Here is a 23636-nt window from a genome sequence, read left to right as displayed (position 1 = left end):
GAAAGTCAGAAGCATCTTGTGGGGATTGAGAACCCTCAACTTCTCCTTATCTACAGTATAAGGTCTCTACTTTGTATACGCCCACTCAATTGGCATAAGCCCATCTTCTTTCATTTTCTATACAGCTCATGCGCTTCACGCCATAGTCCTTTCCTACACAATCCTATCATCATTGTAGTGTACGTTATAACATCAGGCGTTACTCCTTTGAGTGCGAGACTGCAATATAAATACCAAGCATCTTCCACCTTAGCAGCCTTGCACATACCTTTGATGATAATATTATACGTAATAATACCAAGATCCATTTCACTCTTTTGCATATCCTCCAATATCACCAATGCTCTTTTTAACTTCCCATGCTCACATAGACCGTCTAACAAAATGTTGTTGGTAAACATATCAGCAGGCACGCCACAAGAAACCATCCGACATAAAACCTTTTCAGCACCATTAAATTTCCCAACTTGAGAATAACCTTGGAGAAGAGTGTTGTAAGTGAATGAGTCACCAACCAATCCATCACGCAACATCACACAGAAGATTTCATCCCATCATCTACTCTCTTGGACATGCAAAATCCATTTATGAGAGTGTTATAAGTCACCAGATTTGGGAAGCAACCTTTCCTTACCATAAAACTAAACGTATTTTTGGCCTCATCTAGACGACTGTGAATGCAAAGCCCGTTGATCAATGAATTGTAAGTGACGATATTGGGATCTATTGACCTACGAATCATCTCCTTGTGCAGTTTTTTAGACTCTAAAAGCTGCCCATCTTTCACATACGCATCGATCATAGCACTGAAAGTGATTACATCCGGGTTGATTCCCTTCATCATCATATCGCTAAGTAGACGAGCAGAGACACCCCATATACTAGAATTGAAAAACCCAGTAATGAGAGAGTTGTAGGTAACAACATCCGGTCTAATTCCTGAATTCTCCATACGGTTCAAAACGTCCAGCGAAGTATTCAAGTGTCGGTTTTCGCAGAGACTATCAATGACCGTGTTGTAGATAACAACGTTAGGTTCATATCCCAATCCCACCATCTGATCAACCAGAGACATGGCATCGTAAATTCTATTCCCCTGACAGAATCCATTGACCAGTGAGCCAAGGGTAACTACGCTGGGCTCATAACCAAGCTTCATCATCTTCCCAAGAAAAGATAGAGCAAGATTAAGTTGAGCGCATCGGCATAGACAGTCTATTAAAATACTTAAGCTATAGAGATCATGTGGAATTCCCAACTTTTCCATCTGACTAAAGAGATATATCACAATATCATACTTCTTCATCTTGGCAATGGCAGTCAATAGTCTACTGAAATCAGCAACGGAAGGAAGGGGACGAGACTCAGCCATGTCACAGAACAAATCAAGTGCATCGTCCAAATTAATAGAGTGAAGCCCATTTCTCAATCTCTCTCGGTTATCACTGCTACCAGAAAATGCCCGGAAATCGGATAGGCTAAATGAGAGAGCAGCTCTAGGATTACCTTTCTCCAGAAGATGCCGATTAAGAAACCCTTCGCCGTTAACGCAATCGCAATCGATCTTCGCATCCCATGGATCTCGTTTCAGATGACTCGCTTCTTTCACAATCTTGCGGACTGTGTAAACGTCAAGCCGCGAACCCGAAAAGAAGATCTGACACGACGCCGAGCCGAGCCGGAAGGGATCTGATTATCTTCCCGTTGAGTTGATCAATGGTTTGGATAAAACGACAACGCTTTGTCAACGCAATTTTTGTTTCTGTTGTTTTCACATACACTAATTTGTCTGTTTGTTCTTTTGTTCGATTAATAACTAATGGAAACTAATTTCAATCATGGACATATGCAAGAAATTTCTATAATCTTGTTTCTTTTTTCACACAGAGAAAGCTAAATTATGTCATGGTTTCACATACGAAAATTGGTCAAATCACCTCGACGACCTCTTCACTCTGCTACATAAGTTACATACTCTCTATCATGAAGGAAAGCTACACATCATCGACAACGAGTCTTAAGGAACATGTTACGACTTAAGTTACAAGCTTTGCAAAATAAGCTTATTAGTTTAGGTCACAAATTCTCATGCCATGTTCGGTTCCACGTCTTGAGGGTTCTCCAGAGCTAATATATGCATCTTAAACAAAGCCGCAGCTTCTTCCCTCTTTTCGAGTTGTCCCAGCTTGTCGTATACCATCGAAATTAAGTACAAAGCTTCAGCTGCCAGTTCATGGTACTGCGCAATAAACACTTCGATTAATAAGCGAACCAACGGTGGATGACGGTACTAAGAATCCAATTTTTTCAGTTATGATGAGCTAAACCGAAGCCTGACCTTAGATATAAGATTTCGGTTTATTTTTGAATCAAAAGCAGCATATGATCTCTTATGCAATTATGTAGGCGATAGAATAGAGTTTAGGTTGTTTTTTTTTGAAACAAAAGCTACATAGCATTTTAACTGCCATAGGTTACCTCCAATGCCTCAAGCTCATCTGAAGCTTGTCTTAGAGAATCCAGGACAGTCTCAGAATCTGTGGAAACTGGTGAAATATATTTACAGCGCAAAAAAAAAAAGTCAGAACCAATTAGAAACGTGCAACTAGCAAGACAAAACTTTATTCGTAGAGACAAATTCTGTCCGTTACGTTCTGAACATCTACGTAGGTTAATATTACAGTGTTCCTAATGTCATTCACTTTAATTCAATCGGTTAAAATAGAGAACATGTTCGATTAGTTCTTTCATTGTTCCTCCCTTCTGAAAAGGCAATGACTACGCGAGATTGAATGCTTTCTCAGGCGAACGCATTTAAGGTTCAAAGCCATCTATGTGGCAATGGCATCACCCCTTTCATATTAAAATCATGATCATGCAACTAGGAAGTATGAACTATAGCCAATGCAGTACAAGAAAATAAAAGCTACCTGAAAAGCTTGGATCAGACAGATAGCAGTTTGCTTCAAAGATGTATGCTCGAGCACGCAACTCCAGTCCTCCATGGCCAAGAATCATAGGGAATGCCCCATGCAAAAGGTCTAGTGCCCGTTTGGCATGATTTGATCCGAGACCGAGCCACAGTTCAGCAAGCGTGAGAGTAGCCGATGCTTTGAGAAGATCCAAGTTGAATGACTGGCAAAACGAGATGCTTGCCAGCGCATATGGAAGACCCAGGACTGCATTTCCTGACTTCTGAGAACCAAAATGGGGGGGAAGGAAAAGGTGAAAGTCCGGCCAGAAAACCAATAAACTAATGACAAGTAGTCTAAGACCAGGAAGTAGAGGTAGAGAACATTCAGAAGAAATACATGCATGTTAAGCTATGATGCATGGAAAAAAAGCCAGAGGAAGAAAATGTTACTACTGCAATCTTGTAAGGCGGAAATAATATTCAATGAAATATCAGATTCCAATCAGTGTGCTCTCAAGCTACTAAATTCTTGTAGCCATGCCATACCTTATGGATCTCTGCAAGCAGAAGAAGAACAGACGCCTTTTCGATTTGCAAATTGAATTTGTGGCACGTGCAGAAGAGGGAGTGTGCCACATTTGCCGCCTGTATAGAACGTAGTACCAAAAGCAAAATGACGATTCACTAACAAAACATAGCACATGGCCTGTAATTATAGATAGCAGATGGTCAAAAAGGATTTAGAACAAACCTGGCTATACTGTTTTGCTGCAAGCAACGTCCTAGCTTCACGAAGACTTGCTTCTACTTTCAGCTCCATGTCTACACCCATGGTGGTTGATGCCAGGCCTCCTAGCTCATTGCACATTCGTTGAGCTAGTTTTAGATTCCCACTAATGGATTTAACAAAGTTAGAACGGCTGACTAAAGAGATAATTAATCCCGTACGATAGAGAGCTTCAGTTCAAATTCTATTTCCAAACGAATGTTTTATACAGTTTCAAAGCATTTGAATCTATCAAAATAACCTTCAAACAAAATATCAAACAGAAGCATTTTCTTTAGAATTCACGAGTGCTGTAAAATAGTGAAACTCAGAATAACTAAGTTGGCTAGACACCCCCTTCCTTTCCCGTAACCATGAAGCTACTCTGGACAAGGTGAGAGTATAACAAGAGGAGTGCCATGTATAGGAGTCTGGGAACCTTACCGATGCAAGGCATGTTCATGTAGTAGCTGCAACTTGAGCAACAACATTTTTGATTTTGATACGGTTAAGAACTTTTCCTCCGCAATCTTTAGAGCAGCGAAGGCATCTGGAATAGCATTGGTTTCAGAAAAGAAGTCAATGTAGGAAAAAAAAAACATGGCGCAAGATATTAGTAAATTCCCTGCGTGCAATAGAAGCAGCGGCATATAAACTTAATCAGAAAAATAAGCACAGAGTTTTGACTTTTCTACATTGACATGGTATTCCTTGTACATAAACTTGAACCAACATTATTGCCAATGTATTGGTCCATTCAAGAGGCCCTATAACAAGGCGTTCATGACCCTGTGCAAAGAATCTAACCTTTGTATCCCTTATATAGTGCCAAATGTTGAATGAGCTTCAAGTATGCTAACTCTGCATCAGATGAACTACAGATGCAAAAAATAGATCAAAATCACTTTTAGAAAAGGGAAAGAGCCAAAAAGGGAGAGGTATAGGAAGAGGAAGAGTGACTGAGAGTAGAGCAATAAAGTAATACATTTAAAGGAAAATTACCTCGATGAGTCACCAAATAAAGTTGCATACACCAAGGTATTCATCCGAGCCATTGGAGCGCTAACAAAAACAAATGTATAAACAAACTAATGAATTCATCAACATGAAGGCCTACATTAAACTTGCAAAAAACAATTTTAATTTCTAGTTATGTGGCAGAGCTTTCTAAGAAAGTAACAGTCATCTTCAAAACAGAAAGGCAACATGAATCATACCTGCCGAATAACTCCCATGAAGTAGCCCGAAGTAAATATGAAGCACCTATTAATTGTGATACAGATCCCGGAATCGAGACCAAACGATCATAGAACTGGAAAAAAATCGAACTCTTCCTAGAACCAGAGTCGTGGGAAAACATATCTTGACCCCACCGTTTTTGCAAGTTTTTAAGCCAGATTGTGCTTAGAGAACCATCAACTGTCATTGTAGAGTTTTCAGAAGAAAAGTCGCTAATTAGGTGTGCACCTAGTCTTATCTCCTGCCATGGATCATTCAAGAACTGATTAGACATCAAAAGGAGATGTGATATTTCATTCTAGTCAAAAAAATTAATTAGTATATTTAGTACCTTGCAGACACTAACTGGACAAGTTTTGTGACGAATAGAAGCTTTGGGACCAAACGACAGTAGAGGCCTTTGCACATGCTGTATTACAAAAAAAAAATAACTTTTCTGATTTAGTGTAAGCCAAAGTTAGATAAACAATGATATGGAGTTTGTCTCACAAGTTGGCAGTTATCAAAGAAGCAGAACAAAATAACAAAAAATTAATTTTAATTTAAGAATTCGGGCAAATTCAAGCTTTATATATCTATTACAGGGAAAAAAAGGAGGAAAGAGTTGAAATGACGACGCATGCCGAAAGGCAAACTAGTTATTTCTCTTTCTTTTAGCATATCATATATTTTCTAACAGAAATTGCGGACGCTGAAAATATTTTTCTAAGGAAACAAAAAACTTTAATTGCTCCAGCTTTTTCCTATCTATCTGTCCTATGTGCTTCACCCCTTTTCTTGTGTGTTTGGTTTTCTCATGAGCTAGATCACGAATTCTTCTGCAAAAAATTAAGCTCGAAAAATATATATTCCCCACATGTTTGTCTCTATAAAGAACTCTCTAAATGCTCAGACCACGGTGGTAATTCACTGGTTCTTTGTGCATCAAAAGATATGAGGGAACATGCATGGTTCTACATAAAAATCATACTAAAGATTTACAGGATAGATCAGAGATAAATATAAATAAATAGGGCAAAAACTTGGGTATAGAACTTACCATCAACTCAAATTTAGCCATCGCAAGATGATTAGAAGCCACTAAGCGTCTTAACTTTAAACTGTCAGCTCTCCTCAAAGACTCTTTCAAAAGTATATACACCCTTTGTTGTACAGATAATGAAGACGCAGTGCTAGTGACAGGTGAGTACGAGGATCCGAGAACACTGGTGGTACTTGCAATGCCCATTTCTGATAGCAAGTTGCTCATTGCTGCTAGTGTATAGGCTAGACACGTATCATTACTAAGCTGCAGAATTAACAAACGTATGAAAACCATAAACGAACTAAAGCTTGAACAGCAGTATTTTTAGACAATGTAAGCGCTCAATGTTGCTCATGTGAATGCATATTAGAGCCAAACAAGAGCAATGTGATCCTTCTAGCATGTACCGAATACAACAAATTACATATCTGCTAAGACTGCACAGCCATGGGACCACCTAAAAATCAGTACATAAATATGGGAGCACAGTGCAATAAATTTGGCAATTTAGACATAACTGGTTTTAAGAGTCCAAAATCGCTCACATAACTTGGTGATATAAGAATAGAGTAAACAAGCTGAAATTCCGCTTAAGGAAACTTTCATAAAAACACACGACCTGCAGGAATTTATCAAACACACCACTTTCTTCCGAATATACTATAAATAAAGCTAACAGCAGATGAATAAAGAGAGCATATACCTGCTGCGATACACGCACAGCTTCAGTTAAAACCTGTAATTGAGAAGAAACCATATTATGAGCAAAACAAATAAGATAAGACCGTATTTCATGTGTCTAGTGAGATCACTGATAAATGTGAAGTTAAGATAGCAAGTTCAGTAGTCACTTAATTCACAGTGAGCAAACTGAAGGTTAATATTGCATCTTTATATACCCAAACCGAGCTCACAAGTTTTTTCGACAAATATACCAAGGCTAAGACACGATGAAAAAGAAAATCTCCTAGAAAAGTTTTTGCAAAAGTCTGTCCTACCTCAAACATATCACTGCTTGTATAGGAAAAAATTCAAGGTTTCAAGTAAAATTTGTATATAAAGTTTGATCTAAGTAGCTCATTATGATTTCAAGTAATCTACCAGAGTGAAGGTGTGAGGTTAACAAACTCAAGAGACATCACAAATGGGCATCACTTATTATTAGCCTCACCAATAGCCCTGAAACGATCCAATCCAATAAGCTGGTCCATCCAAGCAGAATTTTAAAGGTCAAGTAGCTATTGAGAGAATTAATTCTCACCTCTAGAGCCAGATTAGGATGTCCAAAGCGGAAATGCATCATTCCCAAACATAGTAAAGCAATCTCGTATCTTCCATACATGCTGCAACCAGTTGAAGGAGGAACAAGGTCAAATCCCTCAGTCCCTGCACTTTTGGGCAATGGATCATGGATCAGCTCATGTTTGAAACACAGTTCTTAGTGCCACATATCTAAAAGGCAAACAGAACTGGATATTTACAGGAGTCACATGCAACCGATAAAAGCCTTCATCAGAATTATTATTATCAAAACTTTATAGGAAGCAGAGGCAAACATCTAAGTGTACAGATTACCTGTAATCAAAGTAACGGAGGAGATTATCCAAAGCAGAAAAATAGTCATCGCTGTGAAGTTTATTTAAGTAACGCAAAAAGTGAACCTGCATCATTGCATGCCGTAAATAACATGTAAGAATATCAATCAAAGAATGACTAAGTTATGAATCCACTGTAAACGAAAATATAAAAAAGTAAGACATTACACGATGCAACTCAGGGGCTAAATTCTGGAGCTGCTCAAGGAAACTTTCAATCGGACTTGAAGAGAATGAACTCCCATGGCTGACATCAGATTACAAGGAGATGAATTTTTTTCTTTTTTGAAAAATGGCAATACTTCTGACAGAAATATAACAGATAGTAGATACTAAGGAAATAAAGGCTTTACATTTCAATTTTATTAGCCTGCTCCATCAAAAACCCTTGAATCTGCAAATTTGTCCGAAGGAATAATGACTCATCAGCCAGCGTATCCTCAACTGTACTTGATGACGAACAGGCAACTGGGGTAGCCTCTGTAGTTTTCTTGCTGGTTCTTAATTTTTCCTTCCTAGTAATTAGCAAACCTGTAAGTTTCATTTGTTCTGTGCATTATTATAATGTTGAGAGCCTTACAAAACAAGTGAGTGCCAAAACACAATAATGAAAAATAACAAAAAAAGAAAAACTAAATTAGAGTATATTGTTTCTACGTTAAGGAAGGGAAATATCTTCAGAAGCTCAAAATTTGAACAATCTAAAAAAGTTTCATAGAATTCATCGGATAAAAATATGATACAGGTTGAACTTTGATCCTACCATTGATGCTAATGCATCAGAAAAGACAGGTTATCAAAAATATACGAGGAAAATAGCATCTAAATTACAGCCTGATCATGAATATAAAACCTCTATTTCCTCACTATTTTGTAGCACCTGAGAAATTCTAAGTTTTCTTCGAGCATGAATGCATGAATAATAAGGGATACCTTCTGTCACTTTGAAAAGTGCTTCCGGTGTATGAAGGTGAAAAGGGAGACTTCCACAAGCATTTTTCTGTAGCTCTAGTTTTTCGGTTGCTTTATCCATCACATACTCCATATCCATCTGATCATATTGTGTTAATGACTCCAGATTTTTATCAGATGCACCATACTGAGCAGAGTAACATAATTCTTCTTTGCAGTAAACTTCAATGCTCGAAAAAAGATGACAAACACCCTGCACAGGATTCACATATCAACGAAATGGACGGTTCTCTTTCAGACATTCACTTTTGTGTTTCAGCAGCCTAAAGACATTAGACGGAAAATGACAAGAGCCCGGCGCTGTATGACAGATATTTCTTATATTATTTTTACTATGAGAATTGGGTGTCCAAACCTAGGAAAAGGGAGAGCAATGAGGAGTTCGCTTATATTCATTCTGAACACTACAGCTATAAATTACACTTAATCAGGTCTGTCAGATTTCTGCCATCAGATCTCATATTTTAGGGCACTTATTAGTGGGTCTACATATTAAATTTAGCCTACACAAGTCCTGATAAATTTTTCGTGCTTTCTTTTCAGTTATGCAGCTTAGTGGGTCAAGAAACAAACAAATGCCGCATAGATATTTAGACTACAATAAGCCATAAGTGGAGCTGACGTATAAGCTATAAAATCTGAATTCTTAAAGCAAAACCTCAAAACAAATACCAAACGGTTTCTTTAGGATCTTAAGTTGAATAGTAGTAGTATTACTCAGTCTCAAAATAAATCAAGAAAAATAAAAACGTAGAATTCACAATACCTCGAACGATAAAAGGTTAAATGCCAAAATGCAACGACGAACAAACATTCCCAAGTTGCTGTTGGGATCCAAAATAATCTGATCATCTTGCACGAAACCGTTCCCAAGAATTCCTACATACAAAGAATGATAACTAATAAGATTCAAACATGATGAAAAGAAGAAAAACGGACCTTAAGAAAGCGGGTAGCTAACCTCGAATCTCATTGAAAAAAGTCATAAGATCATCTGGTGAAGACAAAGAGGAAAATCTTTTAATTAATTGGCCAGTTAGCCAGGCATCCATGCTTCCACCAATTCCCCTCAACTGGTGCAAGAGCTCTTCCAGAGTCGGCTCGAATATATCATCGCAAGACTGCAACATGAATAGGGGAAAAAAACATTTGTAAGCACACAAAACTAACAAATCCACACTCCATCATTCAACGAAACATAAAGCACAGAGAAACATGAAATCAACATAAGTCACAGAACTCTCACTGACTTCGAGCTGAACTAAAGCTCAAAAATAAGGCGGAGAAAAATTTAAGAAATTAAATAAAGAAACTCGATACAAGAGCAAAAGCTTCCAGTATAAGAGACGTGCCAGGAAACTCACAAGAATCAACACACATCGCTGTTATAAAAACCTAATAAGATAATGCAATTAAAGAGAAAACGAAGAGTGAAAACTGGAAAACCTTAGTGAGAGAGAGCAAGTAGAGGCCGAGGCGGTTGTGCTCAGAAACGGAATGGAAAGGGTAGGAAAGATACTGAGCAGAAGGTGCGTATATCTCCAGGAGAATGCAAACGGAGATCTTATGCGGAGTTACCGAAAAAGCCCCGGCTGTTCTCGTTAATCCGGCCATCTCTCGTTTTCGAACAACCGGCCGCTAAAATACTAACTCTCTCACTTTATATACACTCTTCAGCTCAATCTCTCGCCGGATATCTCCTCCGAGAAGCAGCCGGGATTAGGGCACCTTGGGGATTAATTTTGAAAAAAATTTGATTTGAGTCACCGGGAAAGTGAAAGTGAGAGCACTGGTTTTGAAAAGAAAAAACAAATCCGGAGTATCTTACCTAGAGGCCAGAGGTAAATGTTTAAAATAATTTTTATTTATTAGTAAATACAATCACAGCCGGGGATGTAGCTCAGATGGTAGAGCGCTCGCTTAGCATGCGAGAGGTACGGGGATCGATACCCCGCATCTCCATTCTATTTTGAAAATTTTAATGTTTTTCATCGTCTTCTCCGTTTTAGCCGGCTCCTTATTGTATTTTTTATTTAATTTTTTTAAGTTTGGAAACGTGAATCACCTTTAAGACATGTTTTAGTTGTACTTGCAACTTTGGTTTTAAAATCTATCTTCGTCGTTGACTCGAATCGTTTCAAGAAGCGATCGACTATAAACCAGTGGAATGGCATTTCCAGCAAATAATCTCTGCAATCCATCTCTTGCCTAAACGAAAAAAAAACTAATGGAGTCAACAGCCACAGTTGCGTTGGATCGTTCAACTCAACTAAAAGCTTTCGACGAGACCAAGACCGGCGTGAAAGGCCTTGTCGATGCCGGAATCGCAGAGATTCCGGCCATATTCCGTGCACCTCCGGTTACTTTAGCAAGCCCAAAACCACCTTCCTCAATATCATCGCAGTTCACGATCCCAACAATCGATCTCAGAGGAGGCACGGACTCGATGATCACGTCGCGTCGGAGCTTGGTGGAGAAGATCGGAGACGCGGCGGAGAGATGGGGTTTTTTCCAGGTGATCAATCACGGGATCCCGATGGAAGTGCTGGAGAAGATGAGAGAAGGGATTCGTGAGTTTCACGAGCAAGACCCGGAAGTGAGGAAAAGGTTTTACTCTCGAGATCCGAGTAGCAAGATGGTTTACAGCAGCAACTTCGATCTGTTTAGCTCGCCGGCTGCTAACTGGAGAGATACACTCGGTTGCTACACGGCACCAGATCCTCCAAATCCCGAGGACTTGCCCGCCACTTGTGGGTATGTTTCCAAATTTCTTTGTTCAAAGTTCAAATCAAATAATTTCCTTTTCTTTTTTGCGGGTCAAGCTATCTAGAAAGTGCTTTAGGACGAGTTTGAAGTTTGAACACATTAAACGACCCATTATGATCAATTTTTAATTGGATTTCTAAAATCAATTAGAATTAGATAGATCAATAACTTTGATTCATTAGTTCTGACTGTTGTAATTTGTTTAATGAAGAATCACGATTTTACTATAGTAAGGCCATAATACGCATATTTCTCCATGATTAAGAATTCAACAGATGACAAAGAATAAGCTATCTCTTATGCTTATTTGATGATAAATTTTGTCAGGGAGATGATGATCGAGTACTCAAAGGAAGTGATGAAATTGGGTAAGTTACTCTTTGAGCTTCTCTCAGAAGCTCTAGGGTTAAGCACTAATCACCTCAAGGACATGGATTGCACCAATTCATTGCTGCTGCTCGGGCATTACTACCCGCCATGTCCCCAACCAGATCTTACTTTAGGCTTAAGCAAACACTCGGACAATTCTTTTCTCACTCTTCTTCTTCAAGACCATATCGGAGGGCTTCAAGTTCTTCATGACCAATACTGGGTTGATGTTCCTCCTGTTCCCGGAGCTCTTGTCGTTAACGTTGGAGATCTTCTCCAGGTTTAGCTCATCCTTTTTTGGGTTTTTTTGATCAATGTATTTATATATGGACTGAAATCAAATCTGACTGTGCAGCTTATAACAAACGACAAGTTTATAAGCGTGGAGCATAGGGTTTTAGCGAATGGAGCTGGACCTCGAATTTCAGTGGCGTGTTTCTTCAGTTCATATTTGATGCCGAATCCTCGAGTCTATGGACCCATCAAAGAGCTCTTGTCTCAACAAAACCCTCCCAAGTACAGAGACACCACCATTACAGAGTATGCAAACTTCTACAGATCCAAAGGTTTCGATGGTACCTCTGGATTACTGTATCTCAAGATCTGATGAGACATGCCATACTGTATATCACTTGTGTCTAATAAAGATTTGATTTTATCTGTAATAACTTCTTTGTTCAATAATGAGACTTGTCTGCGCCGCCAGTGTTCAGAGCTGTTGTCTTTTTCTATAAACCTTATCTACGATCAATGGTTTTGCTGTAGCGAGTTGTCCCATCAGCCAACCCAAGAGAAACGTTTCAAGATTTTCCTTTGTGGGTTATGTTTATGTGTGACTGTATATATGTATCAGATTGTTCTGTTTTCTGATAAACCAAAACCGATGGAGACGACGAAGATTGATTCTTTCGATCGTGCCAGTGAGCTTAAAGCTTTCGACGAGACGAAAACGGGTGTGAAAGGACTCGTCGACGCCGGAATTTCACAGATTCCACGCATATTCCATCACTCATCTCTCAATTTAGCAACCCCGAAGCCACTTTCCTCGGACTTGCTACATCTCACGACGATCCCAACGATCGACCTCGGAGGAAGAGTCTTCGAGGACGCGATTAAGCGCAAGCACGCGATTGAAGGAGTTAAAGACGCAGCAGAGAAGTGGGGTTTCTTCCAGGTGATCAACCATGGAGTTTCACTGGATCTTCTCGAGAAGATGAAAGATGGAGTTCGTGGGTTTCACGAGCAATCCCCAGAAGTGAAGAAACAATTCTACGGCCGAGATTTCACCAGAGAGTTTCTGTATTCAAGTAATTTCGATCTCTACAGTTCTCCAGCTGCTAATTGGAGAGACACTTTCTCTTGTAACATCGCTCCAGATCCCCCAAAGCCACAGAACCTGCCAGAGATTTGCAGGTAGCTTCATCTTTATTAACCTATGTTCTAGTTTGTCATGAATCAACAACAACGGTCTGAAATAGTTTCACGGTCTAAAATGATTTCAGGGATGTTATGTTGGAATACTCACAGCAAGTGATCAACTTGGGGGAATTTCTCTTTGAGCTTTTATCAGAAGCTCTGGGGTTAAACCCTAATCACCTCAATGACATCGATTGCTCCAAGGGTTTGCTCATGCTTAGCCATTACTACCCACCGTGCCCAGAGCCTGAACTAACTTTAGGCACAAGTCCGCATTCCGACAACTCTTTTCTGACGGTCCTTCTTACAGATCAGATAGAAGGGCTTCAAGTTCACCGTGAAGGTTACTGGTTCGATGTTCCTCCTGTGCCCGGCGCACTCGTCATCAATATCGGAGATTTTCTTCAGGCAAGCTTGCACTATCAGTGCAGTTCTGCATTGTATAAATTAACGACCTTCCTCTTCGTTAAATGGTTTTTATTTTTGGGGTTTTGATGCAGCTTATAACAAACGACAAGTTCATCAGTTTGGAGCATCGAGTATTGGCGAACAGAGCCACAAGAGCTCGAGTCTCCGTCGCGTGTTTCTTCAGCACCGGCGTGAGACCGAATCCTAGAATGTACGGACCCATTAAAGAGCTTGTATCTGAAGAAGACCCTCCAAAGTACAGAGAGACCACCATTAAGGACTACTCTACTTACTTCAATGCTAAAGGACTTGACGGAACCTCTGCTTTGCTCCATTTTAAGATATGAACATGGTGAGCTACTACTTTCTCACATATATTCGACATGAATATATATGTAATATATTTAGATTTGCAGAATAAAATTACTTGAAAAAAAGGTCAAAAGAGTGCCTGAGGCAGAGAATTCTCAAGAGGTTCATAAAGATCACTGTTTATACATTACTCTTAAAAATCTTATAAAGTTCAATAAAAGCCGCAAATAAGAGATCTTCATTGCTCATGAGTCATGAATATGATAGCCATATGTAAGTAATACTGTTCTGTACGAAAGCCAAGTTTCAGAAAGAAACTACCGAGTTTGGTTGTTGCACTGAATGCTGCAGCTGTGATATATCTGAGTCTTCTTCATCCTCCTCCATCACTTCAAGTTTCCTGCATCACACATATTCATGGGTCGATTATAAAGTTTTCATGGCTCGTCCTTGGCAATAGCCATAAATATCGTTGAGATATACAGTTAGTACCTTCGAGGGAATAAACTCTGACCACCTTCTTCCGAAAGTGCCTTCTCCAGTCTCACCTCGAATGGTGTTGCATGCCAACTCACTTTCTGATCCTGCGTAAGGTAAGAAGAATGTAACAACTCATGATGTATAGTTTCTGAATATTAGAGGAACATAAAGCAGAAGATTAAACACGAGGAATAAATACCTCCTTGTACTTGGTAGTGGAATTTGGGATCCCATTCCCATCCCACCATTTGGGTGAAATCTCAGTTTGCGCATTCTCATTCCAGTGAGCAGCAACCAATCCAATAATAGGCCTATCACCTGGAGTCATGGCATTGATTCCAGGTGTCCTATCCTTTAAAACCCCAATCTTTTCGTTACAGTCTTCGTTAATCGGTTTTAGCCAAGGAGAAAAGCTTGCCTCAAACTTGGACAATTTCTCATCTGAGCTTTCTTCCACCTTTTCCACATAAGTTGCTGAAGTGGGAGTTTCGCCCTCTATCTGCTCTTTGTAAACCTGCGATTGAGCTTGTTCTAGGCTCCCATGTAATTCACCGTTGACCTTATACAAGGATGCATTTTCCATTAGATTGGAAACTGAATGCACAAACTGTGACCTGATTCTAGGCCTTCCCCTTCCTGCTGATTCCATGTTTGCAGGATATATGGTTCCGGGAGTTTGCATCTCATCAGATAGCTTCAATGGGGTTGGATTAGGCGAGCTCACTGTAAAACTAATTTTGCCACCCATCTCTGGTTTTCTTGAACTGCTATTCTCGGAAGAATTAGAAGAGTGAGATTGATCAAGATCGCATTCAAACCGCACAGACTTAGTCTTTCCAGCTGTGAGCATTGGCTTGTCAGATCTATCAAACTCACCCTTGAAAGCAGTGCCAATGCTCTCTACTTCATCAGCATCACAAGAAGCAGGTGAGATCCTTGCAGTGTCCCGGACATCGATTATGCAGCTAATATGAAAAAAGAAATTGGTGAATTTCAGACCCAAATATCTGGTATGATGTGAGAATAATGTTATCATAGAAACACGGGAGTTATAAAGAAACCATGCCAATTCTATCAAGCATAGCGCGAGGAGGCGAAATGCTTGTTTTATTAAACAAAGTAAACTCTACTCCTCTACCTGCTTGGTGTTTGCTCTGAAGTAAATGATGGTCTTCCCACCTTTTCACAAGCTTTCATGGGGGTTGGGGATTCATCCAAATGAAACCCTAGCGCAGAACTACTGGAAATCCATGAATGAAAATGGGAAGATCCAGAATGTTGAGGGCTAGATAGATTGTGTGATGCTTTCCTAATTTCAACAGGCGTCTGCGGTATAGTACCACAAGCTTTAAGAAACCGTGCCTATGATTCCACGAGTAAAAACTTAATGGTTAGACTCTCAGAATGAACTCCTAAAAGATGGACAATCAGATTCTATTGATATATGCAGAGAAAGGATTCTCGGAATTCAGAAGAGCTATCACAACTAATTACCGACAGAACGGCACAGTCTTGATCGGCATAAAAGAAATACATGCTCTACTATAATCATACCTCATCCCTTAGGCCTTTGTCAATGTGTATAGAATCCAAATCAAATCTTTCTTTGTCAAGGCAAGGAGAAGAAGCTGATTTCTCTGGAAAATCAAGAACAACACACTTACATTAGCAAGAACGGTACAAAAACAAGTATTCATCTCTATTCCTGATACATACACATCAGAAAGAGACTTACCTTCAGACAGAAACAAAGCGGACAAATGATTCTGCGAGTCCTGACCTTTCTGAAGATAAAACAATAAAAGATGTTAGGAACACGAAATTCAGGGTTAGATTCATGTGATTTTGGTCAAGAAAGGCAAAGAAACGATATTTGTTTTAGTCTATAGTCATCAGAAGCCAACAGATTACATGCGTCATACAGAAATCCAGCTCAATTAAAGAACAAGCCAACAGATTACATGCGTCATACACAAATCCAGCTCAACGAACAAACAAGACATTGTGATTTACCTTCCAAGGATCAATTTCATCTACAATCATATTGTAACAGCTAAATTAACACCAAAAGGGACGCGATGATGGAAAGAAAAGGTGCGAAAAGCATGAGAAGCGAAAGAATTACTTTGGATCTGGCGAGTGAAGAGTGGGAGACGAGATTACTAGTAGACCGGTCGTCTCTGGCGCGGAAGCAGTCGAGGAAACAAGCCATGAATCTACAAGCCGATGTATCGATAAATCTGAGCACGGATCTGCAAAAGACACTTAGGTTCCGCTTCATCAACAGGCGTCTCATATCATTTGATTTCTTGATAGGCGAATCAGTGACCGAGAAACTTAGAGGTCTTTTTCAATCAAGAGGAAAAGATTTTCCCGAGAAACACGCAGAAAATGAGAGAGGAAGCCGTTTTTTTGAAATTTGAAACCAAAGAGTGCGAGAGGGAATGAATCAGGTGCGTGCGGGTCTTTCCGATCAAGAAATAAAATAAAAACGTGTTTTACCAAAAAAGAAAGATATAAAACGTGTATTGATTACTCTCGATTTGATTACGATACGTGTCGAGATTGTACCAAACCATGGTTGGTATATTTGATTTGCGAATTTCTGTTATGGGCCTTTCAGAAGAATTGGCCTAAAAGCGCCAGACTCCGAGTTGTGTCATCAGCCCATGCTCGATAAGGAGTTTTTTTTTCTTTTTTCTTTTTTCTTAAAATAATAAATAAAAATAATATAATGTTGCACAAAAAAGGGTAAAGGAGGGAGGCGGAGAGCAGAACGTAACTCATCAAAGAGCTACTCTCCGAACTCTGAAGCTCACTCTTTTGACACAGGCGATACAGTGTCTGCTCACCAGTGTTGAGAGAGAGAGAGAGAGGTAGAGAACGCCTAAGAAACGATGGGTAAGAAGTTGTATTTGCGTCAAGATACAGAATCCTCTCGGGTTTGGGCCCCCAAATTCCTCGCGGAGTTTCGCGCCTCCGGGAAAGAGTGTGAGTTACCTCTTCGATTTTTTTGAATTTGATTCTGTCTCGAGAGTTTATAGGATGAACAAATCTCTTCCTTGGATCTTAATGGTTCCCAAGTCTCAGATGAACTCCAAATACTCCCTTTCTGCTTTGTTTTTTGTTTTGTTTGATTGATTTAAGTGTTTTTCCTCTCTTTTGTAGCTCACACATTTGACAGTACTCTTACAAATAGCGACCGTGGCATTATTCATCACATGTGCCAAAAGATGGGTATCCGATCAAAAAGTTCAGGGTCAGTCACAGCGTAATTCAGTTTTGGATTTGTACTGTACTTGAGAGCCTAATTTCTGATTCCCTTGGATTCTGTGTAGGAGTGGGGATCAAAGGCGTCTTTCGATTTTCAAATGTGTAGCTGGCACTTCAATGTCAGACAGGGCAAAAAGGTTGGAGGGAAGAAATAAGCAAAGCGATGGCAAGGGAAAGGTTGCAGAACGTGCCAGTAGAAAGAAGCTCAAATGTGTGTCATTCCCACAAGAGGCAAAACCTGTTCTGCAGGAGCTGTTTACTCGCTATCCACCTTGTGACGGAGATACTACAGGGACATCACTTGGCATATATACTGGACACTTTGGCGATCAACGGAAATGGAAAGATGAATTTTTCGGGAAACCTCAGATGAAACAAAAAGATGTTCTAAGTAAGGCGGCATCTCTGAGTTCTAGACTGGCAAACGATAAAAAATTTCGGGAGGTTAGCAGTTAATGTGTTTTCAAATGATTTGTAATATAGTCCTCTATACAGGATCTAGTTTCAGAAGTTTTATACGCTTGCAAGTGAAAGATATACCCTTGTTTTTGAATGAGGTTACAGATCTTTAAAGCACGAACGAAGCTTCCCATCGCATCTTTTAAAGATGCCATCACATCTGCAGTGGAATCCAATCAGGTTATATTGGATTTCAGATCTGTTATTTGTTCTTCTATTTCATTATTTGGGATGTGAATTTCTCAGTTGTGGTTTCAGTGGGGGTTTTCTACTGATTTTGAAAGAGTTTTTAATACTGATATTCTAAATGCAGGTTGTTCTTATTGCTGGTGAAACTGGTTGTGGAAAAACTACTCAGGTTCGTCTTTCCTCTTGTCTTTTGTATTGGTGGAGCCAATAAATTTATCCATCATAGGTTTTGATTCCACGTCCAAAGCTACATAATATTGAGATTAAGTGTTATGGTATAAGGGTTTGTGCTATGTGCTTGGATATGGTAATACCATATCGATTTTATTTATATAGCGTTTTTGTTTGAAATAGGATTTCGTTTTTTTTTCCATCTGTGAAGTTTCTCAGGTTCCTCAGTTTTTATATTTTAGGTGCCTCAATATCTTCTAGATCATATGTGGTATAGTAAGCGAGAATCTTGCAAAATCATTTGCACCCAGCCACGTCGTATCTCAGCTATTTCAGGTAAGTATTTATCGGATTCAAGTGCTGTGAATGTATCAGCTTTGTAATTCTAATGCATTCCGTGCAAGCTGCTAACTCCTAGCTTAATGCCTTCTTTTCCTATTTTGAAGTTTCTGAACGAATTTCTTGGGAAAGAGGTGAGACTATAGGGAAAAACGTCGGCTACAAGGTAAGGGCCTTTTTTGTTTGTTTGACATAAGCTATTCCATATGATAGACACATGTTAATGGCTACAAAAAGAACTCCTCTCTCAATATATCATTGACTTTATGATGCAATTCTAGGTGCGGCTGCAAAGTAAAGGTGGAAGACAATCATCAATTGTTTTCTGCACGAATGGCATTCTGTTGAGGGTGCTTGTAGGCAAAGGCGGTGGTAGTTGTATTCCTGATATAACTCACATTATTGTGGTAACACATTCTTGTTTGATTCATGATTTTTTTTTCATGTGTTTATGAAGTGTGCTTTTTCCGTTCATTTACATGATTAAAGTTTGTTTGGAAAAAAATTATCATGAAATTGTCACTATCACTTCTGTTAGCCGTTTCTGTTTGTCATCTTAGGTTCTTGTCGTTGTGCTCGTCGGCTGTAAATTGATTTTGTAGTTGTCTAAATTGGTCAATGACCTGTGTTACTTTGTAGGATGAAATTCATGAAAGGGATTGCTACTCTGATTTCATGTTGGCGATTATAAGGTACACACTCTAGCCTTCTTGAACACTGTTGTGCTCAGCTTCTCAAAGCGAACCAAAACTCCAATCGATATGTCAAAAAAAAAAATGATCATATGGCTATCGTTCAATTGGTGTCACACTGTAATTTAGTGATTTATGCCAAAACTGTTATACTATGTTGTACATTTTTATTTGAATTCTTTAATTGAAGCTAAGCCATGAAAAGATAAATTTTGTGATGGCTTTTGGTGATTTTCTTTTATTTGAGTGAAACTCAGATCAATTTGTGATGGCTTTGTTTGTTTGCAGGGATTTCCTTCCTTCAAATCCTCATCTCCGACTGGTTAGTTCAGTTATACTCTTCTTCGGTTTCCACTTTTATGATATAGCTAATTGAAGAATATTTTTTTTTTCCTGTGGCAACAGATTCTAATGAGCGCAACTCTTGATGCTGAGAGGTTTTCCGGATATTTTGGAGGCTGCCCGGTTGTCCGAGTGCCTGGATTCACTTATCCAGTTAATTCCTCTCTCTCTCTTCTTCTCTCTCTCGATCTGCTTTAGTCTCTTTGAACTGGAAAGTAATATTTTTGCGTCTGTATATGCAGGTGGGAACCTTTTATCTTGAAGATGTGCTCTCTGTCCTGAAATCAGACAAGAATAATCATCTGATTTCTGCAGACTCGAACATAATAGTTGGCAAGCGTGATATTACAGATGAAGATAAAGTTGCTTTAGATGAAGCAATCGACTTGGCATGGAATAGTGATGAGTTTGATGCTCTCTTAGATCTAGTTTCTTCTGAAGGAAGTCATGAGGTTCATAATTACCAGCAATCATCGACCTGGCTAACGCCACTTATGGTCTTTGCTGGAAAGGGAAGGATTACCGATGTCTGTAAGCTCCTCTCACTTGGCGCCGACTGTAAACTGAAGTCCAAAGAAGGTATAACTGCATTAGAGTTGGCCGAAAAAGAGAATCAATTTGAAGCTGCTCAAATAATCAGGGAACATGCGGATAACTTGCAGTCCAATTCTCAACAATCACAAGACCTACTTGATAAGTATATGGCGACAATCAATTCAGAAGAAGTAGATGTGGGTCTTATAGCACGTTTAATCAGGAAAATATGTACCGGTTCAGAAGTTGGTGCCGTTCTTGTTTTTCTACCTGGATGGGAGGAGATAAGTAAAACGAAAGAGAAATTGCTTGCTAGCCCCTATTTTGCAGATACTGCTAAATTTAACATTGTATGTCTTCACTCAAGGGTTCCGGTAGAGGAACAGCAGAAAGTTTTTCAACGCCCCCCTCATGGTTGTCGCAAAATTGTGCTTGCGACAAATATTGCTGAATCAGCAGTTACTATTGATGATGTGGTCTATGTGATAGATAGTGGCCGGATGAAGGAAAAGAGTTATGATCCTTATAATGATGTGTCAACGCTCCAATCTTCTTGGGTTTCAAAAGCAAATGCAAAACAGCGGGAGGGTCGAGCAGGGCGGTGCCAACCTGGCATTTGTTATCATCTCTATTCTCAACTTCGGGCAGCCTCTTTGGCTGAATTTAGAATTCCTGAAGTTAGGAGGATGCCAGTAGATGAACTCTGCTTGCAGGTGCTGTTCTTTCTTTAGTAGATTTTGTCTGTATTGTCTATTGTCATTCATGCATGGTAGCATCCTGTTTGAGGCTTCTTGGGTACGTGATATCTTACTGATGTCCTTAAAAAATATGTTCAGGTTAAAATGCTGGATCCGAGTTGCAACGTAAATGATTTCCTTCAGAAATTGATGGACCCGCCTGTTGATCAGAGTATTGCAAATGCCTTAACCACCCTTAAAGACATTGGTGCTTTGACACCTCAAGAAGAGCTAACAGAACTTGGACAGAAATTTGGTCAGCTTCCAGTTCATCCTCGGATAAGCAAGATGCTTTATTTCGCCATATTAGTGAACTGTCTGGATCCAGCACTTATTTTGGCATGTGCAGCCGACACCAAGGATCCGTTTACCATGCCCTTGATGCCAGGTGAAAAAAAAAAAGCTGTTGCCGCAAAACTTGAACTTGCATCGCTTTATGGAGGCCACAGTGATCACCTTGCGACTGTCGCGGCTTTTCACTGCTGGAAAGATGCCAAAAGAAATGGTCAATCTCAGGAGTTTTGTTCTCAGTACTTCGTCTCCCCAAATGCCATGAAGATGCTGGATAATATGCGTGACAAGCTTCACGGGGAACTTCAAAGACATGGGCTAATCCCTAGCAATGATTCAAAATGTAGTCTGAATGCTCACGATCCGGGAATTCTCCGTGCTGTTCTAGCAGTAGGATTGTACCCTATGGTGGGAAGAATGTGCCCACCTTCCAAGAATAATAGAAGGTCTCTAGTAGAGACTATTACTGGAGCCAAAGTTCGTGTGCTTTCAAACTATTTCAACATGTCCTCTGGCAAGGATGATGAAGCTATAATTATTTTTGATGAGATCACTCGAGGAGATTGGGACGTGCACATAAGAAAAAGTACTGCTCTTCCCACTATACCATTGTTACTCTTTTCAGGAGAGATAGCTGTGGCTTCTACAGAGAGCTGTGATGCTGATAAGAGTGATGACGAGGAAGACCACAAAGTAGAAAATGTAGATGTGATGCACATAGATAAAGCAGGTGGTAGGCCTGGAGAGAGAATAATGCTCGCACCGGAAAATTCAGTCCAGGTGGTTGTGGATCGGTGGCTCCCTTTTGAGATTACAGCTTTTGAAATTGCCCAAATGTACATCTTGAGAGAGCGACTAATGGCGTCCATTTTGTTCAAGGTACATTAGTTACTACATACTAATTATGATGATATTCAACATTTAATGGCATCCTTTTCAACCTATCATTTGCATTTTGTAGGTAAAACATCCACAAGAAAATTTGCCGCCACATCTCGGAGCTTCTATGTATGCAATAGCATGTATTCTCTCATATGATGGCCTCCCCAAACATTCAGTTCAAACTGTTGCTGTGGAACCCATTGCTTCAGTGGTAGATGCAACGGGTCTCAGAGATGACATACCTTCTGCTAAACCCAATGGGAGTCAGAAAAATGACCCGAACAATACTCCAATGGGGTCAAAACTCAAATCAGCCAATACGTCAGGTTTGTGTAACATGGAAGAGAGCTTGCCTTCCAATCTCGCTGATGGGAATGTGCAACCTGACCCAAACACTGCTCCAATGGAAGCTGTTTCAGCGGTTCAGCAACCAAAGAAGAAGCAGTCAAGGTCCAAAAGGTGCAAGTCAGTCAATAACGTGGATTTGGGGAACATGGAAGACAACACGCCTTCTGATCTGGCTAATGGGAATGAGCAAACAGAGGTTAAGCCAGCCAACAAATCGGATTTGGGTTTCATGATGGAGAGCTTGCCGTCCAATCTTGCTAATGGAAATGAACAAGACCCAAACACTGCACCGACCGAAGCTGCTTTGGCAGTTAAGGAACCAGAGAAGAAGCGATCAAGGTCCAAAAAGCGGAAATCAGCCAACGAATCGGATTTGGGTAACATGATACAGAGCTTGCCTTCTACTCTTGCTAATGGAAATGGACAACCTGACCCAAACACTGCTCTGACAGAAGCTGCTTCCGCAGTTAAGGAACCAGAGAAGAAGCGATCAAGGTCCAAAAAGCGGAAATCAGCCAACAACTCGGATTTGGGTAACATGGAAGAGAACAAGCTCAAGTCGGACTCAGGTAAGGAGAAAGAGAGCATCCATGCCAATCTTGCCAATGGGAATGAGCAACCTGACCCAGCCACTGCTCCAATGGAAAATGCTTAGCTAGGTACTTGAATTCAGGTAATAACATATATGGAAGAGAACGTGCTTTCCTCTAATGGGAATGAACAATCAATAAACAGTGGTCTTACCGAAGCTGTATAAGCAACGCTGAAAATGAAACCAAGAAAGTGACGGACAAAGCAGAAGAGAAGTGAGATGCCCATTGCACCATTGCACTTCGTTGTTTAATGGCCGTTATTTATCTACACAAATTTTTACAGATATTATTGTTGTTCACGATTACTTTTTAAAAGTTAGATATATGTAGATTCTGCTTCTGAGCCAATCTTTCCTGTTGCTTCTGTTGTTAAAACATTTAAGACCAGAAATCTTTTATCTAAAACTAATGTTACGTTTTCCTTAATTGATATATACATGTAACTGAAAGATGATGTTTGGAGTAAACAAATACAATCGAACGTTTTCATTGATCAATCTGACGTGGAACAAGAACATAGCGTAT

The 23636-nt window shown here is 39.7% G+C and overlaps 6 protein-coding genes and 1 non-coding gene across 9 annotated transcripts; 4 read left to right on the top strand and 3 right to left on the bottom strand.

The window, feature by feature from the left end:
- Window positions 1–66: 66 nt before the first annotated feature.
- Window positions 67–1985, bottom strand: LOC18994212 (pentatricopeptide repeat-containing protein At1g06580). Its single transcript, XM_024152325.1, is given in 4 exon segments — window positions 67–113; window positions 116–544; window positions 547–1689; window positions 1976–1985. Coding segments are annotated over 4 exon segments (1629 nt in total).
- On the bottom strand, window positions 1854–10239 carry LOC18994211 (anaphase-promoting complex subunit 5). 2 transcript variants are annotated; one of them, XM_024152362.1, is made up of 20 exons: window positions 9957–10239; window positions 9472–9631; window positions 9277–9389; window positions 8472–8703; window positions 7892–8069; window positions 7707–7785; window positions 7519–7604; window positions 7205–7286; window positions 6647–6679; window positions 5959–6207; window positions 5251–5328; window positions 4898–5160; window positions 4683–4742; window positions 4488–4555; window positions 4125–4230; window positions 3666–3807; window positions 3461–3559; window positions 2931–3195; window positions 2479–2546; window positions 1854–2239 (listed from the first exon to the last, which is right to left on the bottom strand). In XM_024152362.1, the coding sequence occupies exons 1-20, from the start codon at window positions 10122–10124 to the stop codon at window positions 2087–2089; spliced, it is 2682 nt and encodes an 893-aa protein (XP_024008130.1). In that variant the 5' UTR covers window positions 10125–10239; the 3' UTR covers window positions 1854–2086. The 2 variants fall into 2 exon arrangements, with proteins under 2 accessions (XP_024008130.1, XP_006417899.1); XM_006417836.2 differs by having other exon boundaries at window positions 7205–7334; window positions 9957–10124.
- Window positions 10240–10399: 160 nt separating this feature from the next.
- On the top strand, window positions 10400–10472 carry TRNAA-AGC. Its single transcript has one exon. It is a non-coding gene; the product is annotated as a tRNA-Ala (tRNA).
- A 182-nt stretch (window positions 10473–10654) lies between these two features.
- LOC18994209 (1-aminocyclopropane-1-carboxylate oxidase homolog 1) lies at window positions 10655–12350 on the top strand. The gene is made up of 3 exons (XM_024152364.1): window positions 10655–11264; window positions 11604–11925; window positions 12001–12350. Exons 1-3 carry the CDS (start codon window positions 10738–10740, stop codon window positions 12250–12252), a joined length of 1101 nt encoding a protein of 366 aa, XP_024008132.1. The 5' UTR covers window positions 10655–10737; the 3' UTR covers window positions 12253–12350.
- A 147-nt stretch (window positions 12351–12497) lies between these two features.
- Window positions 12498–14029, top strand: LOC18994210 (1-aminocyclopropane-1-carboxylate oxidase homolog 3). 2 transcript variants are annotated; one of them, XM_024152363.1, is made up of 3 exons: window positions 12498–13058; window positions 13148–13469; window positions 13588–13677. In XM_024152363.1, exons 1-3 carry the CDS (start codon window positions 12529–12531, stop codon window positions 13675–13677), a joined length of 942 nt encoding a protein of 313 aa, XP_024008131.1. In that variant the 5' UTR covers window positions 12498–12528. The 2 variants fall into 2 exon arrangements, with proteins under 2 accessions (XP_024008131.1, XP_006417896.2); XM_006417833.2 differs by having other exon boundaries at window positions 12499–13058; window positions 13562–14029.
- On the bottom strand, window positions 13930–16749 carry LOC18994208 (protein JASON). Its single transcript, XM_006417834.2, has 7 exons — window positions 16387–16749; window positions 15997–16045; window positions 15816–15898; window positions 15400–15623; window positions 14461–15226; window positions 14274–14365; window positions 13930–14181 (listed from the first exon to the last, which is right to left on the bottom strand). Exons 1-7 carry the CDS (start codon window positions 16555–16557, stop codon window positions 14088–14090), a joined length of 1479 nt encoding a protein of 492 aa, XP_006417897.1. The 5' UTR covers window positions 16558–16749; the 3' UTR covers window positions 13930–14087.
- Window positions 16750–17029: 280 nt separating this feature from the next.
- LOC18994207 (DExH-box ATP-dependent RNA helicase DExH2) lies at window positions 17030–23274 on the top strand. The gene is made up of 14 exons (XM_006417832.2): window positions 17030–17252; window positions 17430–17520; window positions 17600–17978; window positions 18099–18173; window positions 18307–18351; window positions 18596–18689; window positions 18800–18858; window positions 18974–19099; window positions 19332–19384; window positions 19673–19706; window positions 19790–19879; window positions 19969–20973; window positions 21097–22167; window positions 22250–23274. The coding sequence occupies exons 1-14, from the start codon at window positions 17159–17161 to the stop codon at window positions 23171–23173; spliced, it is 4140 nt and encodes a 1379-aa protein (XP_006417895.1). The 5' UTR covers window positions 17030–17158; the 3' UTR covers window positions 23174–23274.
- Window positions 23275–23636: the final 362 nt, after the last annotated feature.

The sequence above is a fragment of the Eutrema salsugineum genome, unplaced genomic scaffold (genome assembly GCF_000478725.1).
Source record: "Eutrema salsugineum unplaced genomic scaffold, Eutsalg1_0 scaffold_5, whole genome shotgun sequence".
NCBI lineage: Eukaryota > Viridiplantae > Streptophyta > Magnoliopsida > Brassicales > Brassicaceae > Eutrema > Eutrema salsugineum.
The sequence above is the reverse complement of the archived record's forward strand: the minus strand, read 5'-3'. Positions and strand labels throughout refer to the sequence as shown.